The sequence below is a fragment of the Dipodomys merriami genome, unplaced genomic scaffold (assembly GCF_024711535.1).
Source record: "Dipodomys merriami isolate MVZ:Mamm:240054 unplaced genomic scaffold, mDipMer1.0.p SCAF_28, whole genome shotgun sequence".
NCBI classification, from domain to species: Eukaryota; Metazoa; Chordata; class Mammalia; order Rodentia; family Heteromyidae; genus Dipodomys; species Dipodomys merriami.
In genome coordinates this window covers 6045913-6060732 of record NW_027204270.1, presented here as the reverse complement: position 1 = coordinate 6060732, position 14820 = coordinate 6045913, and the positions used below count along the sequence as shown (strand labels likewise).

Here is a 14820-nt window from a genome sequence, read left to right as displayed (position 1 = left end):
TGAGCCAAGGGGTGATGGGTTCAGAAGGCAACAGGTAGTTGTGATTTGCGGTCTCTCATGTGGCCTGGCCTTTAGGGTAAAGGAAAAAGATGTTCTACTGGCAGTGTTTCCTCAGTGTCCTAGCATAGGACCTGCTTTGCTCACTGTGCTGTATGCAGTCAATGGATAAGACATGCTGGCCGCGCATGCGTAGGACAGCGACGTCCTCTCAGGGATGTCATGCATCTCAGTATGACAGTGGTTTCTTATTTTTCTTCCCTTTTTTTTTTGGACGGTCATGGGGCTTGGGTGCTGTCCCTGCGCCCTTCAGCTCAAGGCGAGAACTCTGCCACTTCCGGTTTTCGAGTGGTTTATTGGAGATAAGAGTCTCATGACGGACTTTCCTGCCCGGGCTGGCTTTAAACCGAGATCCTCAGATCTCAGCCTCCTGAGTAGCTAGGATTACAGGCGTGAGCCACTGGCGCCCAGCTTTGACAGTGGTTTCTAAGCGCAGCTGTGTGGCTTGAATTCTGGGCCTCATGCTTGCTAGGCAAGCATTCTACCACTTGAGCCACACCTCCAGCCCTTATGCCTAATTTTGGCCTTGGGTTCCACATGTCTGTCCAGGCTAGCCTAGATCCCTATCCTATTGCCTCTTCTTGTGTGACTTGGCTGGCAGGCATGAGCTAGTGCACTGGCCTCCGGTGCTTCACCCCCCACCCCCGTTGTTGTTGTTTTCTGGTCACAGATGGTAGTTGGTCTGTTCCCATCATGGTCCAGGGACCATGCAGTGCAGCTTGCCAGCTGCTGACTCATGTTCATCCCTGGGACACACTGGGGGGCGATGCTGGTCTCATCAGCAGTGACTCCCTTTCTCTCCACCGCAGGTGAATGTGATCCACACGGCCAACCCTATGGAACACGCCAACCACATGGCTGCACAGCCGCAGTTCGTTCACCCTGAACATCGCTCCTTCGTGGACCTGTCAGGCCACAACCTGGCTAATCCTCACCCGTTCGCAGGTAGGATAGTAGGGGAAGCTCTAGGAGCCCAAACACTGGCATCCACAGAGCGTCCAGGCAGACGCCTCATCTCTGTGTCCTTGTTACTGTCACACAAGGACACAAAGCTCACCCGTGGCCACAGAGCAGATGTGAGAGTTGCGCCTTCTCTTGTATTCCGTCCCAGACGCTGAAGGTCGGGCGAGGCATTCCCTCCGGCCCATTTGACTTACCCCAGCTGCCAGGGTTGCTTCACCTTCCGATCTCTTCACAGTTGTCCCCAGTACTGCCACGGTGGTGATTGTGGTGTGTGTCAGCTTCCTGGTTTTCATGATTATCCTGGGAGTGTTTCGGATCCGGGCCGCACATCAGCGCACCATGCGGGACCAGGACACGGGGAAGGAGAACGAGATGGACTGGGACGACTCCGCCTTGACTATCACTGTGAACCCCATGGAGGTAGGAGCGGACGGGCTGACGGCGAGGCCTAGCCACGGCCCCTTTACGTCCATGTGCGCGTGCCACATAGTCTGAGTGGCAGCTCTGCAAAGTTGGGGTACTCCTCTTCACATGGGTGGCCCAAGGCTCGGTGGCCTGTAACAGGCCTCGCGGCCTGGCCTGGCAAGCGCAGACACGCTCACACTGGGCTCATGGCTCACTGCTGCTTTATCTGCTGAAACAGTTCCCAGCAGGGAGCAGGGGACCGTCCCAGTGGAAGCGCTCCCCTGAAGCACAGCCCCCCCCCAGCCCGGTTCACTGGAGAGTGCCTGGGTGCATTTCCCTTCCCTCATGGCGAGGAAGCCGTGAGCTGGACTTAACAGTGCTGTTTGCTCTCCAGACATATGAGGACCAGCACAGCAGTGAGGAGGAAGAAGAGGAAGAGGAAGAGGAAGAGAGTGAGGACGGTGAGGAGGAAGAGGATATCACCAGTGCTGAGTCGGAGAGCAGCGAGGAGGAGGAGGGTGGCCCGGGAGATGGCCAGAACGCCACTCGGCAGCAGCAGCTGGAATGGGACGACTCCACACTCAGCTACTAGTGCCGCGCCGGCCCCTGCCCTCCGCTTCCGCCCGTCCTCCCTTCTCCAGACTCCGCCAGCCGCCCCCGCCCAGCGGGTCCACGGTGTACAAAGTTACTTCGGCCAGCAGGTCTGCAGACCCTCCCCGCCGCTCGTCGTCCGCGTGCTTGGTGTGTAGGACCTTAGACTCCTGCCCTCTGCCTGCCCTCCGCCAGCTCTGCCAGGAGCTGGAGCCTCCTCCCTGGCCGCACCTCGCTGCCACGGGGGTCCCCGCAATGCAGCAGCCCCACGTGTGGCCAGAGCCCCCCGTGTGCTGGCGCCAAGCCACCAGCCCCTTCATCTCCAAGAAGCAGCAGTGACTTGGTGACAGGGTTAGACGTGCTCGCTCTCACCAGGTACCATCTGTTCTGTTCTTTTTTTTTTTTTTTTAAGAAAATTTTTATTTTTTCCAAACTAGTGCATGTACAAAATGGCAGAATGGGGGTTAATATGTAGATGACCAACTGACTTTTTAATATTTTGTAAATAAATAGGGATTCTATGTGTCCTTCGTGCTAGTGTAGTCCAGGATGTAACGCTCAGAAAGCCAGGCGCAAGGGGTCCCAGGGTCCCAGTCCCGCGCCAAGCCAGGCTGGAGAGGCCTGCCCACCGCCCCTCGCCCAGGCTCCTGGTGTGGTCAGGGTCACAGGCTTGGGGTGCTGCTCAGGGGACTGGGGTCCCTCTTTGGAAGCTGGAGGTGGCCAGGGCCTTGGAATTCTACCTGTTCCTGGCTTGGTGTTGGGGGAGAGAGTGGCGCAGATCCTTGGCTTGTTACACACGCCTCCCTTGCCCGGCGCCCTCTGCATAGTAGTGTGGACGTGGTGTGCACAGCTGGTAGATGATGCTTTCCCCGCTGGCGCAGGTGTGCGTAGAGCTCGGAGCACCACATGTGTGCACGCGCTCCCTGGTCTGTAGGAGTCAGAGCTGGCCTGAGAGATGTGCGTTCTTCCAAAACGAGAGCCCGAGGCCGAAGGCGGCGTGCTGGGGTCCCCACACAGCCCCGCCTGTTCCCCTCCTCCCCGGGCCGTATGCGATGCCCTACCACCCATCCAAACGGTGGGGAAATCTACCCTGGTAGCCAGGAGCTTTGGGCTCAGTAGTAAGGTAAAAAGAGAGAAAGCAGTCAGATGTAAACCCATGCGCGCCTTGCACCGCCACAAGCGGGAGTCATTGTTGCACACCATCTGGGCCCCTCGTGCCTAGTTTTGAGGACGCGGACAGCTGTGCTGTGTTGTGTGTGGCCGCTCTTCTGTGTCCTGTCCTTGTAGCTGCTGTAGACGATGGAAAGATGCTGACGCAGAGCGGGATGTGCTCATGTGTCCCCTTTCAGATGTGTATATTGATGCTAGGTGGGAAAGTGTACACACTACAATAAAACTTCGGTTCTAACTCCAGCCTCACGGGCTGCTTTCTGTCTTGCTTCTATTTTAACCCTGTGTTCCCTTGTTGCTGGTGGAGCCAAGAACATAAGAACATAAAAGGCTTTTATTTCTTTTCACCTGCCTTTACCACATTCGAGGTTTTACAGGCCCATTTGAGCCCACAGTATACATACAGAACTTGCCTTCCCCATACAGAAACATGACATGACATGACATGACTTAAAAAAATAGAAAATATTCTTCTCAGCAGGCGCACAGACTGCATACCCAACCCAGAAATGCCAGGGGTGTGCAGAATCTGCAGGCCGCATCAGGGAGCACCCAAACTTGAATAAATAACACGTACACGTACACGAGGCTTTTCCTGTCTCAAAGCAAGTGAGGTGTTCTGGGGAGATGCAGCACTGAGTTGGGGATCCGAGTACGGCCGCTGTGGACAAAGCAGGTACTCTGCAGTGATCCTGCTGGTACTCTGCTGGATCCCTGGCTCATCAAAATGGAGCTAGCTCAAGCTGTGCGCCTGCGCCGAAGGGCAGGTGCTCTGAGCCCAGCAGTAAGCCAACAGGTCCTGAGTCAACTGCCAGTGCACCAGGAGCCCCACCGACCCATGTGTTTTGTCGGTAGTAGCACTGAGATGGAACCCAAGGCCTCGTGCCTGTTAAGCATGCTTTGGACTGGTGAACTGTGTTCTCAGCCCACTCTGGGCTTTTGGGATCCTAGGTTCAGGGCCTGTCAACAAGAGTGCACTTTGGAAGATTGAGAAGCCCAGCATCTGACCTTGTAAAGTGGCTGTGATCCAGCCCTTTGGGAAGCCCAAAGCTAGCCCTGAGCTGTGTTGAACTGAGCACTTTGAGCGGAAATGATTCCACTCACCCTCAGGCCACCCTGCCGCTATCTGATGACGCCCAGCAGGGCCTCCGGTGCAGTCTGCAGGGGCTCACTTCTCAGTGCTCTGACTGGGGACACAGGACAGTGTCCCTGCCCTGCACAAGCATGCCTTTCTATTTATGGCTGTTTGTTCCTTAAAGGTTCTCAAAAGGTAGTAAATAGTGTAGAGAGATCCGGTTCTGTCCAGCCCCTCACTAAAGGCTGCCCGAGAGGCCATCGCCCGGCAGCCATCGCACAAAGGACTCCACTGTGGCTTCCATTTACCTTGGTTTGTGACCAGGTGAGCGAAGTCCACCTCCAGGCTTGTCGGCAGGGCTGGCATGTATTATTACACTTGGTGGGAGCTTCATTGTCCCCAGCTGCAGAGGTTCTGCGAGAAGTTTGGCTGTTTCCTTACCCGCAAATAAAGGAGAATCATGTCATTTCTGCTGTGAAGAGCAGGTGTCCCTGAGTCTAGAGGGCACCCCGCTTCCTCGGGAGCTGCCCAGAGCTTGGTCAGTGGGGGACACTGAGTGGTCCACACAAAGGTGGCTGCAGATGCGGTGTCCTGTCGGGATAGGAGGTACCGTGCGAGCGCCAAGGTCCAGGCCGTCCGCTGGGAGCCTGGGAAGGCTTCTCCCAGGAAGAGCGATCATGGCCGGGCTAAGATCTGGAAGACATGGGGTGACCGTCCTCATCTAGAGGAAGGTACATCTTGAGGCGCCAACTCACTGCCCCGCTTGAAGGTGGAGGCAGTGCCCCTTCCCTGCACAGGGTGCGTGTCCGTTTATGGCTGTTGGTTCCTTAAACATTTGGAGTCAAATAAATAACCAGTGTAAACAAAAGGCAGTTGTGAGGTTCTTTCCTATGAGGTGCAATTCGGGCTTTTAGGCCCCTTTTAGATGACTGGGGTTCCTCTCTCAAGTCCAGAACTAGAGTGGCCCAGCATGCGGCGGCCGGGATGGGGCCGCTATTGCCTGTTATCTTTGGACACGTTGTGCGCCATCCAGTTCACTTTGGTCTTCCAGCTCTCCCGCAGCGCTTCGTTGAACTTCACCCGGAAGTGCTTCAGTGCCTCCTCTTCCGTTTTCCCCAGGGCCAGAGAGTCCTGAGAGGAGTCATCCCAGCATCAGTGTCCCCACTCTGATTCACAGCCCCATCTGCCTGCCTGCTTTTCCCCTAGGGGATGGGGGATTGGCTGAAGGGGGAGGGGAGAGCCCCCGGCTGACTCATCTCTACACTGCCCTGGCTGAGTGACTGCCATAGGGTCTTGTCCTGACGTTGAGGGGGGGGCAGGAGGAGGGGGGGGGGCTTGGCCCATCCCAGCACTCTAAAACTCAGACCCAGCTGGAAAGGAGCCATCTTGCAGATGCCAATGGAAACTTAGCCATGCAGCCCTGTGTACACCCAAAGGCACGCTGACCAAGGAAGGTCACAAGGCGGCTCATCTAACTGCAGCTCTCGGTCCAGCTCGCTTGACGGCGCTGGCACTGAGCAGACTCTGCTGCTGGAACGCGGAACAGCACGAGGACCCCGCTAGCAGGAATACCCTCTGGGATCCTTCAGTCTCCAGAGGGCTCAGGCGTGGGGAACCCCTGCAAGGCTGTCCCTGTTCTCTTGCCAGTCTGGTGCAGCCCTGCCCGGCCCACCTTGAGATACTGGATGTCTTTGGAGCAGCTGAGCTCGGGCAGGCCTGCCGCCCGCATCAGAGCGAAGAGGTGGAGGAAGAGGAGCCCGTGGCGCCGCAGGATGCTGTAGGCTTTTTCACAGTAGCCCCGGAACCTGCGGCGGTGGAGGCAGCGCGGTGAGGCCTTGCCTCCTCCCTGCTGCTCCCGCCCTGGGCTGGCACCTTGCCATGCAGCTGTCCTTACCCTGGTGCGCAGAGCCCTTGGCTCCTCCCGCTAAGCCCAGCCTGCTCCCCCCATGGCCCCAGGGGCCACCCTTGGCCCCAAGAGGGCATCCAGGGCTGAGGTTCCTCTGAGAACAAGAGGGATACCCAGCGACCCACCAGTAATGAAGAGCCAGGGCCCGGCGTGGAACTGAGGCTGAGACCTGTTACTGTCCTTTGCCCAGAAGCCTCTGTGCCCTCCCCCCGGGGCCCCGGCCACCCTCACCTTTCAAATTTCTCACTGTTGTTCGTTCTCCCCTGCTGAATCACGTGGACAAAGTCATAGGTGAGGATGAACGGCACTCGCTCGCGGTTGATTCCAAACTTGGTCTTGAAATTCCCCAGAAAGTGGCCAAAATCTATGTGGAACAACTGAGGGAAAGCAAGAGAAAGGCGCTGAAGAGGCATGGGGGGGGGGGGAGGGGGAGAGGGGGGGAATGGCAGAACAAGGACAGTGCCTCTGTCCAGATAGTCCCCGGGGAGAAGGGGAGCCGGCCGTGCTCTGGGACACCTTCCGGGAAGCTGTGTGTCCTGACCCGGCACAGGCTACGGGCCGGAGGACAGGCCCGCAGGGCAGCTGCCCGCCCCGCCCCTACCTGCCCGCTCCGCCCCCTACCTGCCCGCTCCGCCCCTACCTGCCCCCTCCTCCCCCTACCTGCCCGCTCCGCCCCCTACCTGCCCGCTCCGCCCCCACCTGCCGGCTCCGCGCCCTACCTGCCCGCTCCGCCCCTACCTGCCCGCTCCGCCCCTACCTGCCCGCCCCGCCCCCTACCTGCCCGCTCCGCCCCTACCTGCCCGCTCCGCCCCTACCTGCCTGCTCCGCCCCCTACCTGCCCGCTCCGCCCCTACCTGCCTGCCCCGCCCCCTACCTGCCCGCTCCGCCCCCTACCTGCCTGCCTGCTCCGCCCCCTACCTGCCTGCTCCGCCCCTACCTGCCCGCTCCGCCCCTACCTGCCCGCTCTCTCGGATCATGATGTTGTCACTGTGCCGGTCACCGATGCCCAACACGTAGGTGGCCACGCAGTAGCCAGCACAGGAGAGGGTGAACTCCTCGATGGCTCGATCCAGGGCCTCCCTGTGAGAAGATTGAAAGCTGTGGCCACCCCATTGTGCAGCCCTGTCAGAGGACGAGTCTTTCTCCCCCTTGTGATGCTTTTAATCAGGAGCACGTGGTGGGCACTATGCCAGAGCTGTGAGCCTGGGGATAGCTTGCAGATCTTGGACCCCCCCCCTCCCCCCCGCCCATGGCCACCGTGTAGAGAAACTGAGGCTTGTGTACTCAATGGAAAGAGGCCACATAGGCAAAGCTGACAGGCATCTGACTGGTGCCCTCTTAGACCTCCAGGCTTGGGCAAAGTCCTGGGTGATAGCAGTTGTGTGATGCCATTCCTGGCAAGGCCAGCAGAACCGTTCAGCTGAGCTCAGTGGGAAGCAATGGTTGTTGTAAGGCCCTAAGCTTTGAATAGAATTGCACGGCCATCACTAGCTGACCTGCCCCAACCCAGACAGGTTAGATCCTGCTTCAGCCTAGTAGCATGGAGATAGTACAAGGCCAGCCCTTCCCACAGCACACCTCTCAGGAAAGACGGACCTACCCAGGGTTCTTGGACTTGAGCCAGTTGAGCAGGGCATCCTTGTTGAAGGCAGCCGTGGCTGCCATATTGCTTTTGTTCAGCTGGATGTTGGCTATGGTGTCCGAGTGGAGCACTACCTCGATGAGGCCAGTACGGTCGCCGGTGGGGAGGCAGCCGTAGGGGGTCATCCTACACGAGTGGGGGTGGGGAGAGCGCCAAGGCCATGAGCTCTCCAGGGGCTCCTGCACCCCAGTGTGTGAGGCATACACAGAAAAATAATCAGTGCTGGACGCCAGTGCTCATGCCTGTAATCCTAGCTGCTCTGAGGACTGGTTCAAAGCCAGCCCAGGCAGGAAAGTCCGTGAAATTGTTATCTCCAGTTAACCACCAGAAAACCGGAAGTGGCGCTGTGGCTCAAGTGGTAGAGCACTCGCCTTGATTGAGCTGAAGAACTCAGGGACAGTGCTCAGGCCCAGAGTTTGAGCCCCAAAACTGACAATAATAATAATTAACAGGGAAGCTGGGCACTGGTGGCTCATGCCTGTAACCCCAACTACTTGGGAGGCTGAAGTCTAAGGAACATGGTTTAAAGCCAACCCAGGCAAGAAAGTCTGTGAGACTCTCATCTTGAATTAACTATTAAAAGGCCGGAGCTATGGCTCAAAGCTCAGGGACAGTGCCCAGGCCCTGAGTTCTAGCCCCAGGACCATGCACACACACATGCGTGCACACACACACACACACACACACACACACACACACACGAATAAATCACAGAGGGCACTGCTGCTCAAGCTGCTGAGAGGAAAAGCACCAGGCTCCTTACTTCTGAGAGGCAGCAGAACCTGCATCCAACATACACAACTCATCCCGCTGAGCCTGTGTTGGGTCTGAAGCTAGGGGCTCGGAAGAAGAGGCTGCTGCCTCCCAAAGCAGTGGGGAAGCCCGGCAACACAGGAGGGAGGGAGGGAGGGAGGGAGGGAGGGAGACTGCCACTCAGAAGCAGGAATGCCTCGGCCGCCGCCTCCGGCTGCCCTCCCAGACTCCCCTCTCCCAGCCAATGCCACGTGCCAACTCTGGCCAGCTGCAGGGTGCCTACCTCAGGTCCAGGCCCTCCTGCTTCCACAGGACATCCATGAGCTGGATCATCTGCAGGGTCAGCATGTCCTGGCGGAGGTCTGCAGGGGCCAAAAGAGGAAGAACACGAGTTTCTGGTGGGTTCTCCACTCCTGCGGTGCCTAGGCTCGAGTTCAGCTCCTTCCCCAGGGCCCCCAAGGGACAGGACGGGACAGAGGAAGGAGATGGGCTTGCCAAGATCTCAGCCGGTCTCCTGACCCATCTGACTCACCATCCCCATTCTTAAAGATGATGCCCACGTTGCCCGCGCTGCCCGCCTCCTCGTTGCTGTACATGATCCACAGGGGCTTCATCTTGGAGTCCATGAAGGTGCACTGCTCCACACTGCGGCCAGACACGGGACAGTTGGCAGGGCCTCACCCACAGGTCCCAGAGGCCCAGGTAGGGGGGCTTCTCCGTGGGAAGAGAGGGGCCTGGGGCTTACCAGACTTCCTCTAGCAGGGTGCTGGGGTCCAGCGGGGACTGCAGGTGGGAGAGGGCCTCCATGTAGGCGTCCTGGCGCATGCACAGGTGCATCAGCTCCTTGGCCTGGGGCTTGGTGGTCTTCTGCGAGCTCACCTTCACAAAGTCATTGAGCGCCTTCAGCTTGCTCAGTGCTTCCGCCTAGTGGGGACAGTGGAGACAGCTTTGGCAGCTGGTTCTAGAGAGTGAAGCCCGCTGGGGCTGCGAGAGCGGAAGCCTCACCTGTTTCATCAGCACCTTCATGTGGTGGGTGCAGCCCCTGCAGTAGGCCTCCATGATGAGGCCGAAGCGCAGGGCCACCGATGGCACGTGCATCTCAGAGCTGGAGGAAAGGAAAACGGCTGAGTCTCACCAGGCAGAGCCACACAGCCCCTCCCCAGCCCAGAGGAGACCCGGGGTGGGGTGGGAGGAGCCCTGGACGCCCAGGCCCAGGCCTGCTGGACACACAAGGTCCACAGGGCCTTCCTGGGAGGGTCCCAAGGAGCCAGCCAGAGTCTGTCCAGCTACCGAAGGTGCCAGAAGAGGAAGTGGCCAATCTTGCGGTTGGACAGGGCCCGGTCTAGCAGGAATTTGGTGAGTTCGCAGTCTAGGTAGGACTCATACTTGAGCACCTGTACCAGCTGCAGCAGGTAGTGGGAAAGCTCGTCATCCCTGCAGGGGAGGAAGGCCGGAGGTCTGCAGCCGGAGGGCGAAGCCGGCCTGGACGGGAGCAAGGCCAGGTCCACCCCCACGCAGCACCCACGTCCAGCCGGCACTCACGTGAGTTTCCGGAGAGACTTGATGGCAAAGGAACCCACGTGGCAGTCGGGGAAGCTGAAGTCCAGCAGCTCCAGGGCGCTCAGGACGGGCAGCTCGGGCCAGGAGCACAGCAGGTAGAGCATCTGGGGGGTGCAGGTGCTTGTGGTCAGGTGGTGGCCGGGTGGACACTGCCCGTCCATCCCCAGCTCTTCCCTCGGGCACGCCTGTCTGCCCACCTGGGCCACGTCTTCATGTTTGTTCCACTTGGTGACCAGCAGCAGGCGGGCCAGCGCCTCCGGGAAGCGCTCCAGGACTTCGTGCCTCAGTTTCCACACCAGGTCTTTCTCATGCTCGTACAGCTCCCCGGACCCCCGGCGCTCCAGGATTTCCCGCAACTGCAGCTGCTGAAAGAGCAAAGGCCATGAGGGGTCCAGCTGCCCCATCGCCACCTCCTGCCAGGACTCGCACTCACCTCCTCCTCGGTGGCACGCATCCGCTCCCCAGGGCGTCCCAGCTCCAGGATCTGCAACAAACCACGCAGCTCTCAGCTCCTGGGCCCCCAGCACTGGGCACCTGCACCCTGGCGCTGGGGCCCACCGTTCTGCCTTGGTAGCAGCCCTCGCCTCTACCTCGGACGAGTCAGAAGCCCCTCTCCATGAACTGTGACAACCCACGTGTCACTGGGCGGGACTCCGTGTTCCCCGTTAGGTGAAAGGCCCCGGATGGGCAGCGGCCACACATCCCGGCGTGGCTGGCGTCCGCTCCCTGCCAGCCTCTCACCTTCTCCAGGGCAGGGTAGTACACAGGGTGGGGCGACACCTCGGGCAAGCAGATGAGCAGCGTGGCGGCGCTCTCGGTGTTGGGGTTGCTGCGCACGGTGCCCACGGGGTTGAGCAGCTCTCCTTTCTCATCTGAGCGTGTGGACACATGGAGTTGTACCGGGCAGTGCTAGGCTCTCCGCGGCCCGCCCGCCCTCCAGCCTCCCGCCGCCCGGCTCGGGGCCCACCTGGGACAGACGGCCACATGTAGAGACAGTGCTCGCCGGTCTTGAGCTGGTTCTTGTAGTCAAACAGCATGAGGTTGGCCCAGGCGATGGGGCAGTCCTGAAGGAGGACACCCAGAGGTCGGGTTGGCCCTGTGAGCCAACTCAGCTCAGCCGGGGGGGAGCAGCCTCGAGGCCAAACAGCAGCGAAGACCCCATCCTCCGGGGTCCCTACTGAGCCCCCAGGGAGAGGGACGACCCACTGACTCCCTCCCTCCCTCCCTCCCTCCCCCCTTCCTTCCTTTTTTTATGCCAGTACAAAGGTTTGAACTCAAGGCCTAGGCACTGTCCCTCATTTGTTTATTCTTTCATGCAAGGCTGGCACCGTAGCATTTGAATCACACTTCCACTTCTGAGTTTGTGCTGATTAATTAAAGCTAAGAGTCTCACGGCCTTTCCTGTCCAGGCTGGCTTGGAACTGGGAGCCCCATATATATTATTTTAAAAAATATTTTTTGTGGGTCATTGGACTTGAACTCTGGGCCTGGGCGCTGTCCTTCAGCTCTTCAGCTCAAGACTGGCACTCTACCACTTGAACCACAGTGCCACCTGCGGTTTTCTGGCCGTTAATTTTCACAGACTTTCCTACCCGGGCTGGCTTTGAACCATGATCCTTAAGTCTCAGCCTCCTGAAAGGATTATAGGCATGAGCCACCAGGCCCAGCTTGAGATCCTCATGTTAGCCTGCTGAGCAGCTGGGATTACAGGCATGAGCCACCAGTATAGTTCTGGCTTTGATTCCTCTTTCTTGTTGTGGTCCCAATGATGAAGCCAGCAAGGCCCCTTCAGCAATTGCCTGCTTTCCTGCTCCTGGCTGCTAGAGAAGGTCCTGAACCAGCTCCCCCAGCCGCTGTGTTGGCGCAGCTCACTTGGCATGAGTCACAAGGGCCAAGGGGCCAGGCATGCCCTGGGCCTGATGACTCAAGATTCAGCCACAGCCCAGCGGCAGGGGCTCACGCCTGTCATTCTAGCTACTCAGGAGGCTGAGATCTGAGGATCGCGGTGTAAAGGCAGCTGAGGCAGGAAAGTCCGTGAGACTCTTATCTCCAATAAACCACCAGAAAACCGGAAGTGGTGCTATAGCTCAAGTGGTAGAACAGTAGTCTTGAGCTGAAGAGCTGAGGGACAGCGCCCAGGCCCAGAGTTCAAGCCTCATGACCGACCAAAAAAAAGAAAAAAAAAAAAACCATTCAGCCACAGTTTCCATAGATGGCCACTCGCTGAGGCCCAACTGCCCTGAAGACACCGGAAGCTGTTCTGGGACACCACAGGCCCCGCCCTGGGTCAGCCTGCTCAGGACTTACTATTCAAGCAGAGCAAGACAGCAGGTTGCAGATGGGCAGGGGTGCTGGGGGGGGGGGGCGGTGGAGGCTGTCCTGGCGGAAGCCCTGTCCTGGGGCCGCGGGTGTGAGGCGTAGCCCCTTCCCGGCCAGCCCTACCTACCGCCTTCTTGGACTTCTTCTTGGTGGAGCGAGCCTTCTTGGTCTTCTCCACCACGGCGTAGAGCGCGAAGCAGAGGCGGGCCATGCGGGGCAGGTCACACACGCTGATGTCAAACTCCAGCCGCTGCTGCCACACGGGCTCCGAGCACACGCTCACCTCGGAGCTCGACACCGTTTTGCACAACATCTCGTTGCCGTGGAAGAGCCCCGCCTGAACCACCAGCTGGGGGCGGGGGTTGGGGGGAGACGAGGCGATGGGGCCGAGGCCCTGGGCCCCTCTCCTCTCAGGTCCCACCCATGAGTGAATCCCTTCCTCAAATAGCCTCATACTATTGGGGGGGGGGGATGGACGGGTTTGAATTCAGAGCCTTGCACTTGTTAGGCAGATGCTCTACCACTTGAGCCATGCCTCTCGCCCTTCAAATGCCCTTGTTCTCACAGGGGTCTGGATCCCAAATTCCTACATGGAAGAAGGTGGTCCAGCAAAGCCCATGGGCTGTGGATGAGAGCTGGCCAGGTGTCAAAGCGGGGAGCCACTGTAGTGGAATGCGGGTAACCCCATCTCAGACCTGCGATCGCTTTCCTCATTCAGGTTGGGTGACTGTAGGCGCCCTTCTGGCTCAAACCCCCTCCAGCTCCCTCTTCTTGGGGTCTCCCCGCACCCAGCATGGGTAAGGAGGGTTTTCGCTGCCCTGCCCAGCCGCAGCAGCGCCTCTTCCACCCGACCCATGTCTCCCAGGCCTGCCCAGCCCTGGCCAGCTTGTAACATCATCCCAACCCGAAGTGACCAGGCTGGGCCCAGATGGCCCAGGTTGAGATCTGAGGATTGTAGTTTGAAGCCAGTCTGGGCAGGAAAGTCTGTGAGACTCTTGTCTCCATTCAACTACTGAATGTAGAGCTGTGGCTTAAGTGGTAGAACACTGGCCTCAATCAAAAGAAGCTCAGAGACAGCGCCTAGATCCTGAGTTCAGGTCTAAGAACGTGACCAGGCAAGAGCTTGACTGTCTGTGGACCCAGACAGCACATCTATACAGCAAGACAGCAAGTCTATACACGTAGCAGCCAGGTGTTAGTGGCTCACATTTGTAATCCTAGCTACTCAGGAGGCTGAGATCTGAGGATCAAGGTTCATAGCCAGCCTAGGCAGGAAAGTCCCTGAGACTTTTTTTTTTTTTGCTGGACGTGGGGCCTGAACTCTGGGCCTGGGCTCTGTCCCTCAACTCTTCAGCTGAAGGCTAGTGCTCTACCACTTGAGCCACAGCGTCACTTCTGGCTTTTTCTGCTTATGTGGTGCTGAGGAATCGAACCCAGGGCCTCATGCATGCAAGGCAAGTGCTCTACCACTGAGCCAGCCCTCCCTGAGACTCTTATCTCCCTTTGGAGAACCACCAAAAAGCCAGAAATGGAGCTGTGGCTCAAAGTGGCTCAAAGAGCCAGCCTTGAGTGCAAAAGCTCAGAGACAGCACCCAGGACCTGAGTATAAGCCCCAAAACTGGTGTGTACACACACACACACACACACACACACACACACACTCCACCCCTGCCAGGTAGTTGTGCCCTGGGGTATATGGAAGTGCAACAGTGTTATAAGCTGCCAGATTGTCCTCACAACCCAGAGGGGGCTCTGCCCCCACCCCACCCCCGCCCCGGGGACAGGCCATGCATCCCCTCCAGCTGCAAGCATTTTTGGGTGTCTGCTGAGAACACCCTGGCCTGGCTGGAGCATCCCCTCCTCGTGTCTCATACCTCCTTCACCCCCACAACCTCCACCAAAGTCAAATACTCAGAAATCAACTCATCCTGGTTTCCACGAATCAGCCTGGGCAGGCCGGGCCGCTCCCCTCCCCTCTTCCTGTTTTGCAGCGGCTCACAGCCGCTCCACGCGGGGGACACTGGGTAATGTGGTCAGGTGGCTTTCTTCGTGGGACACCTTCTCCCTCTTGCTCCCCTGCCTGCCCCTCCAGCCTACAAACACATTGTTTATGCAGAAAACCACGGGCCCCGCCCGGCCCACAGCTCCTACCTACCTTCATCCTCTCGTCTGCATTCACTTTGCTGCCCTGGACCAGCTCCACGCAGAACGCCTGCTCCAGCGACCACAGCGACACCGAGGAAGGCTGGGGGCAGGAGCAGGGCTTGTGACGTGACCCCAACACTTGTCCCCAACAGCATCCTCCTCCAGATAACCTGCCCTGCACGTGCCCAGGGCCCCCTACGCCCCAGAATCTGCGGAGAACGTCCAGTGACGAGG

General features: G+C 58.8%; 2 protein-coding genes across 9 annotated transcripts in view; one reads left to right on the top strand and one right to left on the bottom strand.

Annotated features, from left to right (window-relative positions):
- Clstn1 (calsyntenin 1) overlaps positions 1-3429 on the top strand; it is a 74947-nt gene extending 71518 nt beyond the window's left edge. For all 4 annotated transcript variants that reach the window (XM_070037306.1, XM_070037307.1, XM_070037304.1 and 1 more), the window contains 3 exons: positions 867-1002; positions 1256-1440; positions 1820-3429. In XM_070037306.1, the coding sequence (XP_069893407.1) occupies positions 867-1002; positions 1256-1440; positions 1820-2017 (519 nt within the window). In that variant the 3' untranslated portion in view covers positions 2018-3429. The remainder of the gene's footprint in view (positions 1-866; positions 1003-1255; positions 1441-1819) is intronic.
- Pik3cd (phosphatidylinositol-4,5-bisphosphate 3-kinase catalytic subunit delta) overlaps positions 2402-14820 on the bottom strand; it is a 33880-nt gene continuing 21461 nt past the window's right edge. For 4 of the 5 annotated variants that reach the window (XM_070037301.1, XM_070037299.1, XM_070037300.1 and 1 more), the window contains 17 exons: positions 14597-14686; positions 12569-12790; positions 11090-11186; positions 10864-10994; positions 10556-10606; positions 10320-10487; positions 10105-10226; positions 9853-9996; positions 9568-9667; positions 9308-9486; positions 9095-9207; positions 8846-8924; positions 7768-7935; positions 7124-7247; positions 6399-6544; positions 5934-6066; positions 2402-5392 (listed from right to left, as the gene is read on the bottom strand). In XM_070037301.1, coding sequence (XP_069893402.1) covers positions 5255-5392; positions 5934-6066; positions 6399-6544; positions 7124-7247; positions 7768-7935; positions 8846-8924; positions 9095-9207; positions 9308-9486; positions 9568-9667; positions 9853-9996; positions 10105-10226; positions 10320-10487; positions 10556-10606; positions 10864-10994; positions 11090-11186; positions 12569-12790; positions 14597-14686 — 2205 coding nt within the window. In that variant the 3' untranslated portion in view covers positions 2402-5254. Of the gene's footprint in view, positions 5393-5933; positions 6067-6398; positions 6545-7123; positions 7248-7767; positions 7936-8845; positions 8925-9094; positions 9208-9307; positions 9487-9567; positions 9668-9852; positions 9997-10104; positions 10227-10319; positions 10488-10555; positions 10607-10863; positions 10995-11089; positions 11187-12564; positions 12791-14596; positions 14687-14820 lie in introns of those variants that run through there. The other variant, XM_070037303.1, reaches the window with a different exon arrangement.